At 36.7% G+C, this 15,366-nt stretch overlaps 1 protein-coding gene across 1 annotated transcript; it reads right to left on the bottom strand.

The window, feature by feature from the left end:
- Positions 1-89: 89 nt before the first annotated feature.
- LOC119786600 (solute carrier family 2, facilitated glucose transporter member 11-like) lies at positions 90-13,611 on the bottom strand. The gene is made up of 12 exons (XM_038290063.1): positions 13,434-13,611; positions 13,182-13,295; positions 10,717-10,877; positions 10,512-10,636; positions 7,092-7,221; positions 6,812-6,960; positions 6,328-6,515; positions 6,128-6,238; positions 3,426-3,527; positions 2,199-2,274; positions 1,981-2,108; positions 90-583 (listed from the first exon to the last, which is right to left on the bottom strand). The coding sequence occupies exons 1-12, from the start codon at positions 13,503-13,505 to the stop codon at positions 392-394; spliced, it is 1,548 nt and encodes a 515-aa protein (XP_038145991.1). The 5' UTR covers positions 13,506-13,611; the 3' UTR covers positions 90-391.
- Positions 13,612-15,366: the final 1,755 nt, after the last annotated feature.

Raw genomic sequence — 15,366 nt, 5'->3', positions numbered from 1 at the left:
TATTGACTGAATGCTTTGTTTAACAGATCACATGCCCCACAGAGGGATTACAAAACGAAGCACCAAGCAGTCTCAGAGGAACACAGACCTCACATTGGTTACAAAAACTTTTATTAAATGTGCTTTATCTTTGGTTTAAAACATCAGTGCAGCACCCTTTGAAAAAATTGTGCAAGCCTCATTTTGGCAAAACAAAATCAACAGAACTCATTGCAGTTTCAGTTTTCAGCAGAGAAAAAAAAACAAAACAATAAGTACACATCTTGAAAAAGCACCACATATAAGTTGTTTTGCAGTGATGTGTTCTGAATATGATAAATATTCAGAATTTGTCTGTTTTTAACAGATAAGTGTGTTTTTTTTTTGGCTCCATTGTTGAACCAGAGGTGCATCAAAAAGAGGTTGATATAATTAAAGCATCTGCTTCTTCAGAGTTGGTCTCTTTATTCCTTCTGGACTGGAACTCTTTCTGGATTTCCACAAAACTTTTGTTTTTGGTTTCAGGGAGAACAAGAACAATGTATATTCCTACTGAGAGGCAGACAACGAAGAAAACCAGGAAGCAATAGTGCTGCAGCCCAATCTATAAAAGAAGCAAATGAATAATTTAAAACATTCAGTCTTTCATACTTTTACTTTAGGAAAAGTCAAAACATTCAGTCAAAACTCTCTTTTTTTTTTTTAAGAAACCCTTCAGAAACTATTATTTTAAATGTTAAAGACAAATGATACACAATATATTTTTCAGGTTTTTCATAATGTTAATAAAATGTAAATATGTCATTAAAGGATTGAAGCATCAATTTAAGCATTATTGATTAGCCCATGAAAGAATAGAGTTTAAGTTCTAGAATATATTCGAAACTCTTGTTAAAGAAAATACTTAAACACTTAAATTTTGGAAATTGGATGGCTTTGTTGCTGCCAACCAAATGTTTTTCTTCCTGCACATATTTAAGCCACACCTAAATTTTAAATTACCTTAATAATGCGGAGAGAATCCTTTTGGTTTGTTAGTCAAGGTCAATGTTTAAGCCAGTACCCTAGTAGCTAAGCACCATTATTTTGATAACTATTTTGTTTTATGAAAGTAATTATTTCTATCAGACTTGGTTGTGGACATTTTCTTACCTCATCAGTTTGTTGTTCATTAGATGGGTTTCCTTGTATAATCTAGTGGTTTATTTTACATTATTCACCATATTAAATCATCAAGCACTGCTTGATGAGAAAAGGGGTATTTAATTAGTTAAGGGACATATGAATGGGTTAAAAGGTAACTGGTGCTGCATTGCAGTGTGGGCCCCTAATTACAAACCAGAATTAACTAATAACTGAAAGTTAAAAAACAAACACACTGTTTTATTTTAACGTGGCTGGTCGAAAGGGTAAACTGGGGTTATAGGCTGCACCAGCACGCTCAGGATAAAAGCAAAATATTACAGAGTAAAAAAACAAAAAAAGTTAATTTTTTTTACCAGGATCTCCAACATAAAACCAGACACTTAAAAAATATAGAATTTGTAATAGTCGACTTGAGCAATAATTTGGTATTCTGAAAAAAAAGTAAAACTTTGTCATAGGATTATTAACTAATTATTGATTAGGGCAGGCATCCCCAACCTCGGTCCTTGAGGCCTGCTGTCGTGCAGGTTTTAGAGGTTTCCCTGCTTTAGCACAGCTGATTATAATGATTGCAGTAGACCAAAAGCATGTTAATCAGCTTTCAATTAAAATCAGCTGTGCTGGAGCAAGGAAACCTCTAAAACCTGCAGGACAGCAGGCCTCAAGGACCGAGGTTGGGGATGCCTGGATTAGGGAATATGAGACCATTATTGTTAACAATAATGTCAAAATTATCAATATCTCTTAAATGTTGTTCACGAAAAGGACAGATATGTTTATTTTTAACAGTTTGAACATGCAACAGATATTGTGCAACCATTTCTAAAACAAGCAGAAGTATTTGTGACCACGCACCACAATAAAAGGGAAGAGCAGGCCAATAAAGAAGAAGCTGAGCCAGTTCACAGATCCTGCGATCATAAATGCTGCAGGCCGTGTGGTTTGCTTGAACATCTCTGTGGTTAAGATGTTTGTAACGCCACCTTTAGAGGAACAGAAATGCCAAATAAAAACTCTTTCTTTACTCACCAAGACGGTTAAATACGATTTCCTTTGATACTTAACCAGCTTACCTGGTCCCAAACCAAAACTTAAGACGAAAGCAAAAACACAGGCCACACTTAGGTAAGGGAAAACTGGACTGAAATCCTGAGGAAAGGAGAGATCATCATTATAAAAGTGAATCACCACAAGCTTGACACTGCAGTTTAAAACTGCTAGTCTGACTTTTCAATAAAACATATCAACAACACATTTCATTTATAGTCGATGTCAACTTTTTTGTTTGTTTTCTATGCAAACTACACTCCCAAAGGAAGCTTCAATATGTCTCTAATGACATTACAAAAGATGAAAAGTAACTGTTAAGTTATTTTACATTTAATCATTTGAGCTTTAAATTTTTTTTGCCCCCATCCAAATTAATTGTCAAAATCTTCCTTTAATGGTGTTTACCTGTATTCTGCACAGCTATGACTGAAGCTTCACCTAATTGTCAAAATGCTAAAAGAAATTCATAAAAAATCTAGAGCCTTTTTCTAAAAAGACCGATTTGAAACTACAGTAATATCAGAATTTAATGAGCAAATATTAATAATAATAATAAGAGCTTTAAGAGGACTCACTGTAACTGTCTGTTTAAGGTTTACCATCAGTGACTTTGGTAGTGAAATGGTGCCTAATTTATACAATATTGAACTAAAAGTAACCCAAACTTACAGTAGAGAATCTTGGCCATTCAATCATAAAATAAAATTAATAATAAAACATCCACTCAGAATCCAAGGCTATTGAGATCTGACTTTATTCTCCACATTCTGACTTTTAATCTCAGAATTAAAAATCTAATTACTTAAAGCCCAGGATTAACACTTTGATGAAGTAGAAATATTACAACTAGTCATACTTCTATCACACTAATTCTTAAATTAAAGTCAAAATTAGTCAAAATTCTGAGATTAAACTCAGAACAAAAACTTTTAGTTTTATTGAGTGGCCGCTTTTTAAAAAAAGACCTAATTCTCTCCCTTAAATCAATCAATTAAAAGTCAATCATCCAAAATTTTACTTACAAATTTCCTCTAAACAGGTCAGTGCTGTGTCTCCTGTTACCAAACTATATAAATATGTATTTTCCAATTTGCAATTCCTAAAATATTATAGTTGGTTCATTTCTGTTCTGAAAATCCACATCGTGTTACCAATATTAGTTCTTTGCTGTCTGTTCAAATCTGTTAGCTTTACATTTATAAAGTAAAACTGAACAGCTTCTTTGAATGTCTATCCTTAAGAGGAATTACCTGCAGAGCGAGTGTCACTGTGAACAAAATGCAGCAGATACTCATCAGTATGTATCCTCCTGATATGAGTATTTTCCTTCCCAGAGATTCCACCAGCATTCCCTACAAAACACACAGCATCACAAGACCTGAAACCACTTCTAAGACCCCAATTCTTCAAACACAGTATATCAAATCATCTGCTAAAACTTTTGCCAAATAATGAATTAAATGAATTAAATAATTTAATGATTTTTTTATTCTGGCAGCTCGTGAAGTTGTGCAAGAAAGTACAGGGTTCAGTCCGAATGAACTCGTGTTTGGACATCAGGTGCGTGGTCCTCTCGCTCTTCTGAAATCGAACTTGGAGAGTTCTGATCCACCATTAAATTTGTTTGAATACATTAATGGTTTTCGTCGCAGACTTTTCTTGGCTAGCAAGCTAGCCTCTGAGAATCTTAAAAAGGCTCAGAGAAAAATGAAACGATGGTTTGATCAAAAAGCTGAAAGGAGAGTGTTTCACCCAGGAGATAAGGTGCTTGCCTTACTTCCCATTCAGGGTTCACCATTTCAGGCAAAGTTTCACGGTCCATATTTTGTGTTGAGACAGGTGTCTGACCTAGACTACATGGTTTCTACCCCAGACCGTAAACGACCAACTCAACTGTGCCATGTAAACTTACTAAAGCCTTATTTTGATCATACTCTGGAGGAAAGAGATGTGAAGGCAGTTACTGCTTCTGTGAAAGTAGACTTGAGCTGCACAGCAGGATTAGATGAGGATGTGCAAACTCCAGATGATGCTGTGTTTCAACCAAGACTTAAGAACTCTGAGATATTGTCTAACTTACAAATTTTATTGAGTCATTTGTCTAAAGAAAGAAGTGAGCAGTTGAAGCAGTTAATTTTGGATTTTCGTGTTTTGTTTAGTGACACTCCAACATGTACTAATTTAATTGAGCATGATATTGATGTGAAAGATATGCAGCCCATCCGTCAACATTTTTATCGTGTTCATTCAGAGAAAAGCAAGTTTTTGGAGACAGAAATTCAGTATTTGCTGGACAACGGCCTGGCTAAACTATCTTGTTCCAGTTGGGCCTCACCATGTTTGTTGGTTAAAAAACCTGACGGTACTTATAGATTCTGTACTGATTACAGGAAATTGAACAGCATTACAAAACCTGACTCCTACCCACTCCCTCGGATGGAAGATTGCGTTGATCGTGTTGGAACAGCGAAGTATGTGAGCAAATTTGATTTGCTCAAAGGTTACTATCAAGTACCCTTGTCTGCGCGAGCCCAAGAGGTTTCTTCCTTTATTGTACCATCTGGATTATACTCTTACACTGTAATGAGTTTTGGTCTTAGGAATGCACCTGCCACTTTCCAGCGGTTGATGAACCAAGTAGTGGCTGGGTTGGAAGGTTGTGCTGTCTACTTGGATGATGTAGTGGTCTACAGTGACGTTTGGGCTGAACACATACAACGCATTCAGAAATTGTTTCAGCGTCTTAAGGATGCTCATTTAACTGTGAACTTGGCAAAATGTGAGTTTGCAAGAGCTACAGTGACTTATTTGGGAAAAGTTGTTGGGCAAGGACAAGTAAAACCAGTAAGAGCTAAAGTCCAAGCCATTGATAGCTTCCCTCCTCCTACCTCAAAGAAGGAGCTGATGAGGTTTTTGGGTATGGTGGGTTACTATAGAAACTTCTGTCAGAATTTTTCTACTGTAGTTGCTCCATTAACCGACCTATTAAAAGCTAAAGTCCAGTTTAAGTGGTCTTCAGTCTGTCAGAAGGCTTTTGAAAACATCAAGTTTCTCTTAAGCACTGCACCTGTTTTGTCTGCACCAAGATTAGATCGGCCATTCCAAGTACAGGTTGACGCAAGTCAAGTGGGTGCGGGAGCCATTTTGTTGCAGACTGAGGAAGGTATTGACCATCCAGTCTGTTTCTTTTCTAGGAAGTTTAATCAACATCAGCTTAATTATTCAACCATCGAGAAAGAGGCCTTGGCTCTTATTTGGGCACTGCAGCACTTTGATGTGTATGTGGGCGGGGGTGCGTTTCCTGTTGTGGTGTATTCGGATCATAACCCTTTGACCTTTTTGCACTCCTTACAGAGTCCAAATCAGCGGTTGATGCGATGGGCCTTATTTCTGCAACCTTATAACCTTGATATTCGGCATATTCGAGGCACTGACAATGTACTGGCTGATGCATTGTCTCGTGCCATTGATGGACCAGAATAGCAAGGTGGTTACAGAGGTCCTTGTTGGGATCCTCTGTTTTAAGGGGGGAGGTGTTACGGCTGCAGTGGGTCTCTGTTTTTTTCTCCTTTCAGGGTCCTGGAGGCAGGCCTTCTGCAGGTGTTATGTTTTTTCCCTGATTGGTCCTGCTGCTTTAAAAGCTGTCATGCTGCAGCAGTCAGGAGGCTTTTTTCCTCCTCTCCCTCTTCAGAACCCAGTTGGTTTGGTTTGTACCTTATGATTGAGTTTTGTTAGGTTTGTTTATTTCTAATTGGTTATGGTTTTGTATTAATCTGTTTTGGCTTCTTGTTTCATGCAATTCTTTTTTCAGTTTTACTTAATATAATTTAATAAATTTCCTTTTTCATTAACTCTAAAATCCTTGTGTGGTCTCCATTAATGTTACCCCACCTAACAAGCCAGGTGGACGTAACAAGAATTCTCCTTAAATATATCAAAAACTCATACTTACACATGTTAATGCAGTGAGACATTCACAGGCACCTGTACCGACGGTAGCATAAGGTATATTATCATCTGAGATTCCGGCTTGTCGAAACAAATAATCAGCATAGAAGTACATCTGTGGTAGATATAGACAAGGCCAACAGTTTAAGACTTTGTTTTTATAAAGTCACTCAGGTGGTTACTATGAAGGAATTTCATACATACTGCATTAACACCATTCAGCTGTTGTGCTGCGTTGAGCACTATGATTGTGATGACCTGCCAGCGTACACTGCGATCTGCAAAAAGCTCCCAGGGTTTTTTGGCCTTGAAACCAACCAAATTGTTCTTCTCCCGCTGGATGTCCTCCAGCACACTATGAGAGCCTGAAAAGCCATGCAGCTGATTCAGAGCTGCAGACAGAAAAAGAGATCCTCTGTTCATGTTTTTGCTCACATGGTTTAAACAACTATAAGCTGCTTTTTTTTGTAAATTGCTTTAGAAACCAAAGGTCAGACCAGTTTCTTAACATCGTTCTGAATTGATAAGAAAGAGCTCACATGGGCTAACTGACAGCCTGTGGCAGTTTTTAGAAAGCTACTCAGCCTGCTAAGAAGAAAAATCATATGCATTAAGTCTTCTTGGCAGGCAAACTTAAAACCTCTGTAATAAGAATTAAAGAATCACCTTATGCATTAAAGTATTTTACCTTTTTTACATTTCTCTTCATCCTCTTTATCAATAAGCAGAAAGCGTGGACTCTCAGGGAACCAAGGAAGCAACTGTAGCTGAAGTAATGCTGGGATACATGTGGTGGAGAGCAGGAGGGGCCAGTACTGTGCTTTACCAAGCACTTCTCTGTATTAACATCCAAAAATGTTTCTATTCTTTCATATTAAGATTACATCAATTCATTTATTGATTAAGTAATTGATGTAAATAATTAATTACATTAATTAATTTATTAATAAAACAAATATTTTGCTTACTTGAGGCCCATCACTTGTCCAGATAAGATGCCACCGGTCAGAAAAATGGAGGAGCCTGTTCCCATGGCACCACGTAAAGATGTTGGAGCTATTTCCCCCAAGAACATAGGCTCAACGCATAGAGCAATACCTGGAAAAATGAAAATGCATATTTTACAATCTTACATATGCATCCCAGTACAATACAACTGACAGATTAGTTTATACAGCTACTGATTCCAGGGTGAATTTGCACATAAAGGTCCCATTTCAAAGGTTTATTTTCATATTTTTTCCACCATGATGGATCAAAGCACAGAAAAACCCAAAACTTACACTACCCTTCAAAAGTTTGGGGTCACATTGAAATGTCCTTATTTTTGAAGGAAAAGCACTGTACTTTTCAATGAAGATAACTTTAAACTAGTCCTAACTTTAAAGAAATGCACTCTATACATTGCTAATGTGTTAAATGACTATTCTAGCTGCAAATGTCTGGTTTTTGGTGCAATATCTACATAGGTGTATAGAGTCCTATTTTCAGCAACTATCACTCCAGTCTTCTAATGGTACAATGCGTTTGCTCATTGCCCCAGAAGGCTAATTGATGATTAGAAAACCCTTGTGCAATCATGTTCACACATCTGAAAACAGTTTAGCTCGTTACAGAAGCTACAAAACTGGCCTTCTTTTGAGTAGATTGAGTTTCTGGAGCATCACATTTGTGGGGTCAATTAAATGCTCAAAATGGCCAGAAAAAGAGAACTTTCATCTGAAACTTGACAGTCTATTCTTGTTCTTAGAAATGAAGGCTATTCCATGCGAGAAATTGCTAAGAAATTGAAAATTTCATCTACAACTGTGTGTACTACTCCCTTCATGGACAGCACAAACTGGCTCTAACCAGAGTAGAAAAAGAAGTGGGAGGCCGTGTTGCACAACAGAGCAAGAAGATAACTACATTAGAGTCTCTAGTTTGAGAAACAGACGCCTCACAGGTCCCCAACTGGCATCTTCATTAAATAGTACCCGCAAAACACACCAGTGTCAACATCTACAGTGAAGAGGCGGCTGCGGGATTCTTGGCTTCAGGGCAGAGCGGCAAAGAAAAAGCCATATCTGAGACTGGCCAATAAAAGAAAAAGATTAAAATGGGCAAAAGAACACAGACATTGGACAGAGGGAGACTGGAAAAAAGTGTTGTGGACGGAAGAATCCAAGTTTGAGGTGTTTGGATCACAAAGAAGAACGTTTGTGAGACGCAGAAAAAATTAAACGATGCTGGAAGAATGCCTGACGCCATCTGTTAAGCATGGTGGAGGTAATGTGATGGTCTGGGGTTGCTTTGGTGCTGGTAAGGTGGGAGATTTGTACAGGGTAAAATGGATTCTGAATAAGGAAGGCTATCACTCTATTTTGCAACGCCATGACATACCCAGTGGACAGCGCTTGATTGGAGCCAATTTCATCCTACAACAGGACAATGACCCTAAACACACCTCCAAATTGTGCAAGAACTATTTAGAGCAGAAGCAGGCAGCTGGTATTCTATCGGTAATGGAGTGGCCAGCGCAGTCACCAGATCTGTACCCCATTTAGCTGTTGTGGGAGCAGCTTGACCGTATGGACACAAGAAGTGCCCATCCAACCAATCCAACTTGTGGGAGCTGCTTCTTGAAGCGTGGGGTGCAATTTCTCCAGATTACCTCAACAAATTAACAGCTAGAATGCCAAAGGTCTGCAGTGCTGTAATTGCTGCAAATGGAGGATTCTTTGACGAAAGCAAAGTTTGATGTAAAAAAAATCTTATTTCAAATGCAAATCATTATTTCTACACTTATCAATGTCTTGACTCTATTCTCTATTCATTTCACAATGTATGGTGGTGAATAAGTGTGACTTTTCAGGAAAACACTAAATTGTTTGGGTGACCCCAAACTTTTGAACGGTGGTGTAGTTTTAAGAAACTATAGAAACATAGAAAGCTATTATTATATAGATACAGTATATATTATTATATAGATACAGTATATAGGCATACTAGAAAAGTATGCCATGTACTGCATAATATAGTATATTCATGCAAAACGTTGACCTGTTTGAGATGAATTCCTGCAGCCTGAAGGGGATCAGAAGTGTTTAGGAAGCCCAGCTTGCTTTAATAGCCATTTTCAGGTAGTCTGCTATGTTGGATCAGATGTCTCTCAACATTTTCTTTACAATACCCCCATAGGTTTTTTTTATAGAGCTTGTGTGAGCAGCTAAGTATAGGTAGAAAAGAAACCAGCATCTCCGTACAGCTTCTCAGCGTCAGAAACCACAAGGTGCTCCATAACAATCAGCAGTCAAGTTGTTTTTCTCTTGAGAGCCAATTAAATGGTACTGACCTTTTCTCTGGTTCAGCAGTGGTTTAAAATAATTGGGAATTATTATACTACATGTTCTGGATATGTCTTTATAGAGGCTCATAAAGCACAGAGCTTTAATACACAGCATATGTTTTTCAAACTCTTTAATGAGTTTTGCTTTAAAAACCTTTAAAGGATGAAGTAATGACTACTGCTTGTGGATTTTTTTAACAATACTTTCTTCCTTCCACTAAACATTCCTTTGAGACCTCAGCTGCATTAGCATTGACACTAAGTAGCTTTAGCCTCTTTTTCAAGTGTTTCATTGACTTTGTGCCAGACTGGTGTAAAGTCAGCAAAATAATGGTCTAAACAAACACAGTGAATATATTGAACAATGCATGGGTATTTTTAAAAAGCTAACCTTTGTGAACTACAAATCTCTTTTGTTGATTTTTCCTTAGATCCTATGTTGCTAAATGGGTCTGCAAGTATCCACATTTTTATTTAAAATAGAATTCAACGTTATTGTCATCACACTGTCACAAGTACAAAGCAACTGAATGTAGTTTACATCTATGCAGATGTGCTATACAGGATATGAATATTTATTTACATGTGTACAGAAACTATGTATGGCCTATAAATGGTATATATAAACAGAAAGTAAATGTAAGAGGCTATAAAATAAATAAATATGAAAGCTATATACAAATTATGCATGAAAGTTAGGATATATATATATATATATATATATATATATATATATATATATATATATATATATATATATATATATATATATATATATATATATATATATATATATATAAATATATATATATATATATATATATATATTTATTCATATATTAGTGGGGTTATAATACAGGATAAATAATCACAGATTATATACAGTTATATTTGAGAAATGTGTAATTTGCCTGTATGTCTCACATATATTGCAAAAATAAAAGTGCTAAAAAAGCCTTTTTCCCAAATATGAGATACGATGGACCTCTAGATGAATCTCAATTTTTGATTTATCCCCAAAATACAGGAGTTAGGTATGTTCTATAGATGCTGTATCTACCTGCATTGATTCCTATGAGGAGACGTCCAATGATGAGCAACTCAAACGATCCTGCAGTGGAGCTCAGGCCCATCAGCATAGCAGCAACCAGTGAAAACACATTATTGGTAAGTAGCGTCCCTCTCCTGAAGGTAACAACACCACAGGAAAATGTTAATATTTTTTGTACTAAATACAAAACTTTTTTCTTTGAAAATAATTATACCTCCCAAGCTTGACAGACAAAGTCCCACCAATTGACACTCCTATAAATCCCCCTAAGGTAAAAATAGACACAATGGTGGACCAAAGCAGAGTGAGCCCATCTTTTGTTATCTCTGTTTGGTAACGCTGCCTCCAGGTTTGGTTAATGAAGTCTTGCACATACTAGAAATAAGAAAACAAATAGCATTAGCGATTAAGAACAGCTGGAAACTAAATCAGACAGAATGTCACATCTCTAAATCTTTTCCTATACTAAGACCAAACATCAGTTGAAAATAAATGACTTGGTTACATCTCTGTTGTCTTTATACACCTTTTAATTGATAAAAAACAACTCAACTAAAAAACCAGTTTTGTATTTACATGTGTTATTTTTGTTTGTTGTGAGAAAATCTGCAAGGGGCATAGATTTCCCACAGCAATGTTTTTGGAGGACTGATTTTTGGAAAATAGATATTTTCCCAAATAAAGCTGGTAAAAGCCAGACTTTGTTAGCATCAACATCAACCTCCTTTTAAGCAAGTTCACATCATTACCTATCTTCTAGATAAAATGATTTCCTCATGAATAACATAACTTCAAGTTATTTAGCTGAAAAGTTAAGTCCTATTCTTTTTTCATATTCAACATAATGTTACTCTGGAGGGATCATTGCTGTACGGAAGAGGATTAGGGCCAGTGGAAAAAAAAAGAAAAAGTTAACTGATTTTTTTCATTTGATTTCAGTTTAGTATGGGAAAAAAGTCAGAATTCTGAGAGAAAAGTCAGAATTCTGACTTTAATCTCAGAATTCTGACTTTTTTCTCAGAATTCTGACTTTAATGTCAGAATTCTGACTTTAATCTCAGAATCCCGACTTTTTTCTCAGAATTCTGACTTTTTTTATTTTCAGAATTCAGTCAGAATTCTGAGATTAAAGTCAGAATTCTGAGAAAAAAGTCAGAATTCTGAGAAAAAAAAGGCAGAATTCTGAGATTAAAGTCAGAATTCTGAGAAAAAAGGCAGAATTCTGAGATCCCATGTTAAACTGAAATAAAATTTTCAATAAAACTTTTTTTTTTTTTTTCAGTGGCCCTAATCCTCTTCCATATTGCTGTCTCCCAGGGAGTTATTAATTTATTTGCATAGTTAAATAGGCGGCAGGCAAAAATTGACTAAACTCAGATCATAGTAGTAACAGTATAATGCAGTCTTACTGTATTAAAAAATTTAGAGTACTACAAGTTTTGCTGGTGTTTAGAATCAATTAGACCGTAAGTATTTATGACATTAACAAAATATTTTATTCTAAGCTTGCTGAAAATGTGTCAAACATCTAATCATTAAATGTCTTATCACGGTTTTGCACAATCAACATTTTTTCAGATCTGTTAATATGCCTACCCCTACTCTGACGCAGGCTGTAAGCATTCAACTAAAGAACAACCACCAACAGACAGCAGAGATCAATAGGCCTGGAGCAGTCACACTGCAAATCGATCTTGAAATAAGTAAAAAAAAAAATCTTGAATGAACTGTATTTAGCCTTAATTTGAGTAGGTAAATAAGATGTTTTGCCAATGAAATGAGTAGTTTTACTCTTAAAATAAGATAATTAGATAATATGCACTTAAAATAAGACAATGGAATTGTTTTTCCTTATTATAAATGTAAATTATCTTGTTCCATTAGGTAAGTGTCTCACTTACTTCCTAAATTCAAGAACAAATGCAATTATTTTAAGAAAACATTTCTTATTTAGATTTCATTTTTTGCAGTGAATTCAGATCTATGGGGGAGTGACTGGGATCTGACCTTAGACTTTATTACCCTCTGCCCAAAAACCAATCAGTAGCATCTATATGTTATAGTCTCTTCTCTCTTTATCTAACAACTTCTGTAATTTATATAACACATAGTCTAATAGTAGATTGAGATAATGTATTTTCTTCACAGGGCCTCTCTTTATGATATGGTGTGTGCTCTGGGATATTGGGCTGAAATAAGAGATCTTTGTGCACGTCAACCTTTTGCTCCATTTTTTTTTTTAACGCAGTGGTTTTCCTCAAATCAACTAAAGTGAAAAGTTTGTATTTCAAAGGGAGAATCTTTTTTTTTTCTGAAACCCACACCCCCCTCTGGCATAGTCCATGTGGCACCAGACAGGTCCGACATGTACTGGTTCAGTCATGCAACCATTTGGAGGTTAATCAATGATCTACAGCAATAAAACCAACTGAACAGAATGAATGGAGGGTTTGTTGGAGCGAGTTTTACAAGTCACATCTTCATTTGGGAATCAAGCATGCGGACATATGAGTTAGTAAAAAAAAGTGAAAAAATATATGTAATTACATAGTAACAACATAATTATCATAACCCTCTCTCCTGCTATTTAAAGGATATGTATAAGCTACAAAAAAGATAAAATAAAATGAATAACACATTTAAGAAACGCCTGTATCCCTGCAATGGAGCAGTTCTTACCTTAGTGGGCGCATTGATGATGGAGATATTATATCCGCACTGAAATGTGCCTCCTATGCATGTTGCAAACATAGCCAGCAGCAGAAATTTGTTTGGGAACTGGAAACAGAAAAACTACAAAACGAAAAAAAAGAGCGAGAGAAATAAAAACATAGCTTTTAATCAGGTAGAACATTTTCTAAAAAAAAAAAAAAAAATGCACAAAGCTTTCGCACCAAGCCTTTATTTTAAAGTCATAAATATTCCGCATACCTTTAAAGTCTTTGGTTCTTTGCCTCCTTTCGTGAGCAGGGGCTCATATTCGTTCAAATAATCTTTTGGCATTTTGTTTTTTTTGTTTTTTTCTCACTAAAAGTTCGCTCTTAGGATGTCCTCGATGCGCACGCTGACTCTCTGCACTGACCTGAGAGGGAAGGAGATCAGGCTGCTGCTGCTGCTGCTGCTGCTGCTGCTGATGATGATGATGATGATGATGATACAACTTATCTACTGTAATCGATTCCTGGGGCTTAAAAACCATCAGCCGCATTTTATGGTTAAATAAGGTTATAATTGTAAAGGAGAGATAATATCCATTTAACTCCGCATATCACTTTAAAAGGCAGGAATATTTATACAGGACTGTGATCCCCCAAAGCGGTTGTGAAACATCAAGTTAGATAATCTCAGAAAATCTAACTAAAATTGAAGCTTTATTTAAGTTCCATAATTTGGCCGCTGCTGTTTAGAAATGGTTCTTAGAAAAATCTGAAATGTATGGAAGAGGATTAGGGCTACTGAAAAAAATGAAACAAAGTTAACTGATTTTAAAATTTTATTTCAGTGCTCACACATCTTTTCCCCCATGGTGCCCATCTACATTAAGATCCAAAATTCTTAGATTAAAATCAGAATTCTGAGATTAAAGTCAGAATTCTGACTTTTCCCCTTATATTAAACTGAAATAATATTTAAAAATCAGTTAACTTTTTTGAAGTTTTTTCATGGCCCAAATCCTCTTCCGTAAAAGTTAACTTTTTAAGTAGGACATTACTTGTGTTGGGATCTGGAGCTGTACCACCTGTCTCCAGCAGAGTTCGCTGTGGATCCTCCTGAGCTGAGCCTTCGACATACCTGAAGCCCATCTCGTCATCAGGAGGATCCTCCACTATATATGCCCTCAGACCTTGCATCAACGCCGCAGTGTTTATCCAGTTTGGTTAGCACCTGAGCCTCACTTCCTCTGTGAAATCTTTGTTGCCTCTAGTCTCCTAGCGGGAAACTAATTACCTTTTGTCTCTGCCTACAGGAAACCTGTTTTTGTCCTGTAAGCTCTGGATGAGCTTAACCTGTCGAGCCTGCCCTCTGAGCCAAACCTGAAGACCCATCTCTGGATTCCCATGCAGCTCTGGACTAAGAGCTGGAAAACCAAGGTCTGTCCTAACGTTAGATGCAAGACGCTGAAGCTGAAACTGAACTCTGCTGAATCAAACAGTCTCTGGAACCAACAGTGCCTCTCTCAAAGCCAAACCCGGATCACCCGGTCACCTGTGCACCAGATCCCCAGACGTGAACCAGTACCTGACTCCAATCATTGTATCATTGTTCAATAAACATTGTTAAACTTTTACTCCAGTTTCCGTCTCCGTGGTGACAACTTGATTTTATTATGATCAGGAAAAAATGCTCAATGTAATCCAAAATACAGAATTTAATATTCTTTGTGCGAAACCCTTTTATCTAAGAGCAAAAAAAAAAACAAGAAAAAAAAAAAAAAACAAGAAAAAAAAAAACAATGTTTATCTTTCCAGATCAAGAGAAAAAATTGAGGGTCATACAAAAAAGCCCCTATGTTGACAAAAAAAAAAAATTAAGGCACATGACATCACCCAGTACTACTGAGCCAGAACCCCATCCTGCAGCCAGGCGTGGAGTTGGGGTTTGTGAGCAAGCTCCTGGTGGTCAGGTTCACAAGGTCATCTTCCAGTGAACTTTCCACCTGCACGAGGAACCATGAGGGACTGCTGCTAAGAGGATTAGGCAGCAGCCAGAGGTGCATGCCACTGCGTCCCAATCCATGGGTGCTTAGACTGGCTCAAGGGAAGAGGAATGTGATCTCTACGGGGGTGAAGGAGCCTGAGCTTCTATGGGAGGTGCAGCGATAATGGCTAGAAATAGTCAGGCTCTTCTTTACGCAAAGGGTGGG

This window comes from Cyprinodon tularosa, unplaced genomic scaffold (assembly GCF_016077235.1).
Source record: "Cyprinodon tularosa strain WSP-4 unplaced genomic scaffold, ASM1607723v1 ctg275, whole genome shotgun sequence".
Taxonomy (NCBI): domain Eukaryota; kingdom Metazoa; phylum Chordata; class Actinopteri; order Cyprinodontiformes; family Cyprinodontidae; genus Cyprinodon; species Cyprinodon tularosa.
This window is presented reverse-complemented; position numbering and strand designations above follow the sequence as displayed.

Coding starts and splice junctions, on each gene's coding strand:
- LOC119786600 (XM_038290063.1), bottom strand. CDS start 13,505: ATGCCAAAAGATTATTTGAACGAATATGAGCCCCTGCTCACGAAAGGA. Junction 13,296..13,433: donor AAGAACCAAAGACTTTAAAG/GTATGCGGAATA, acceptor TTCGTTTTGTAG/TTTTTCTGTTTCCAGTTCCC. Junction 3,528..6,127: donor GTCTCACTGCATTAACATGT/GTAAGTATGAGT, acceptor TGTGTTTTGTAG/GGAATGCTGGTGGAATCTCT.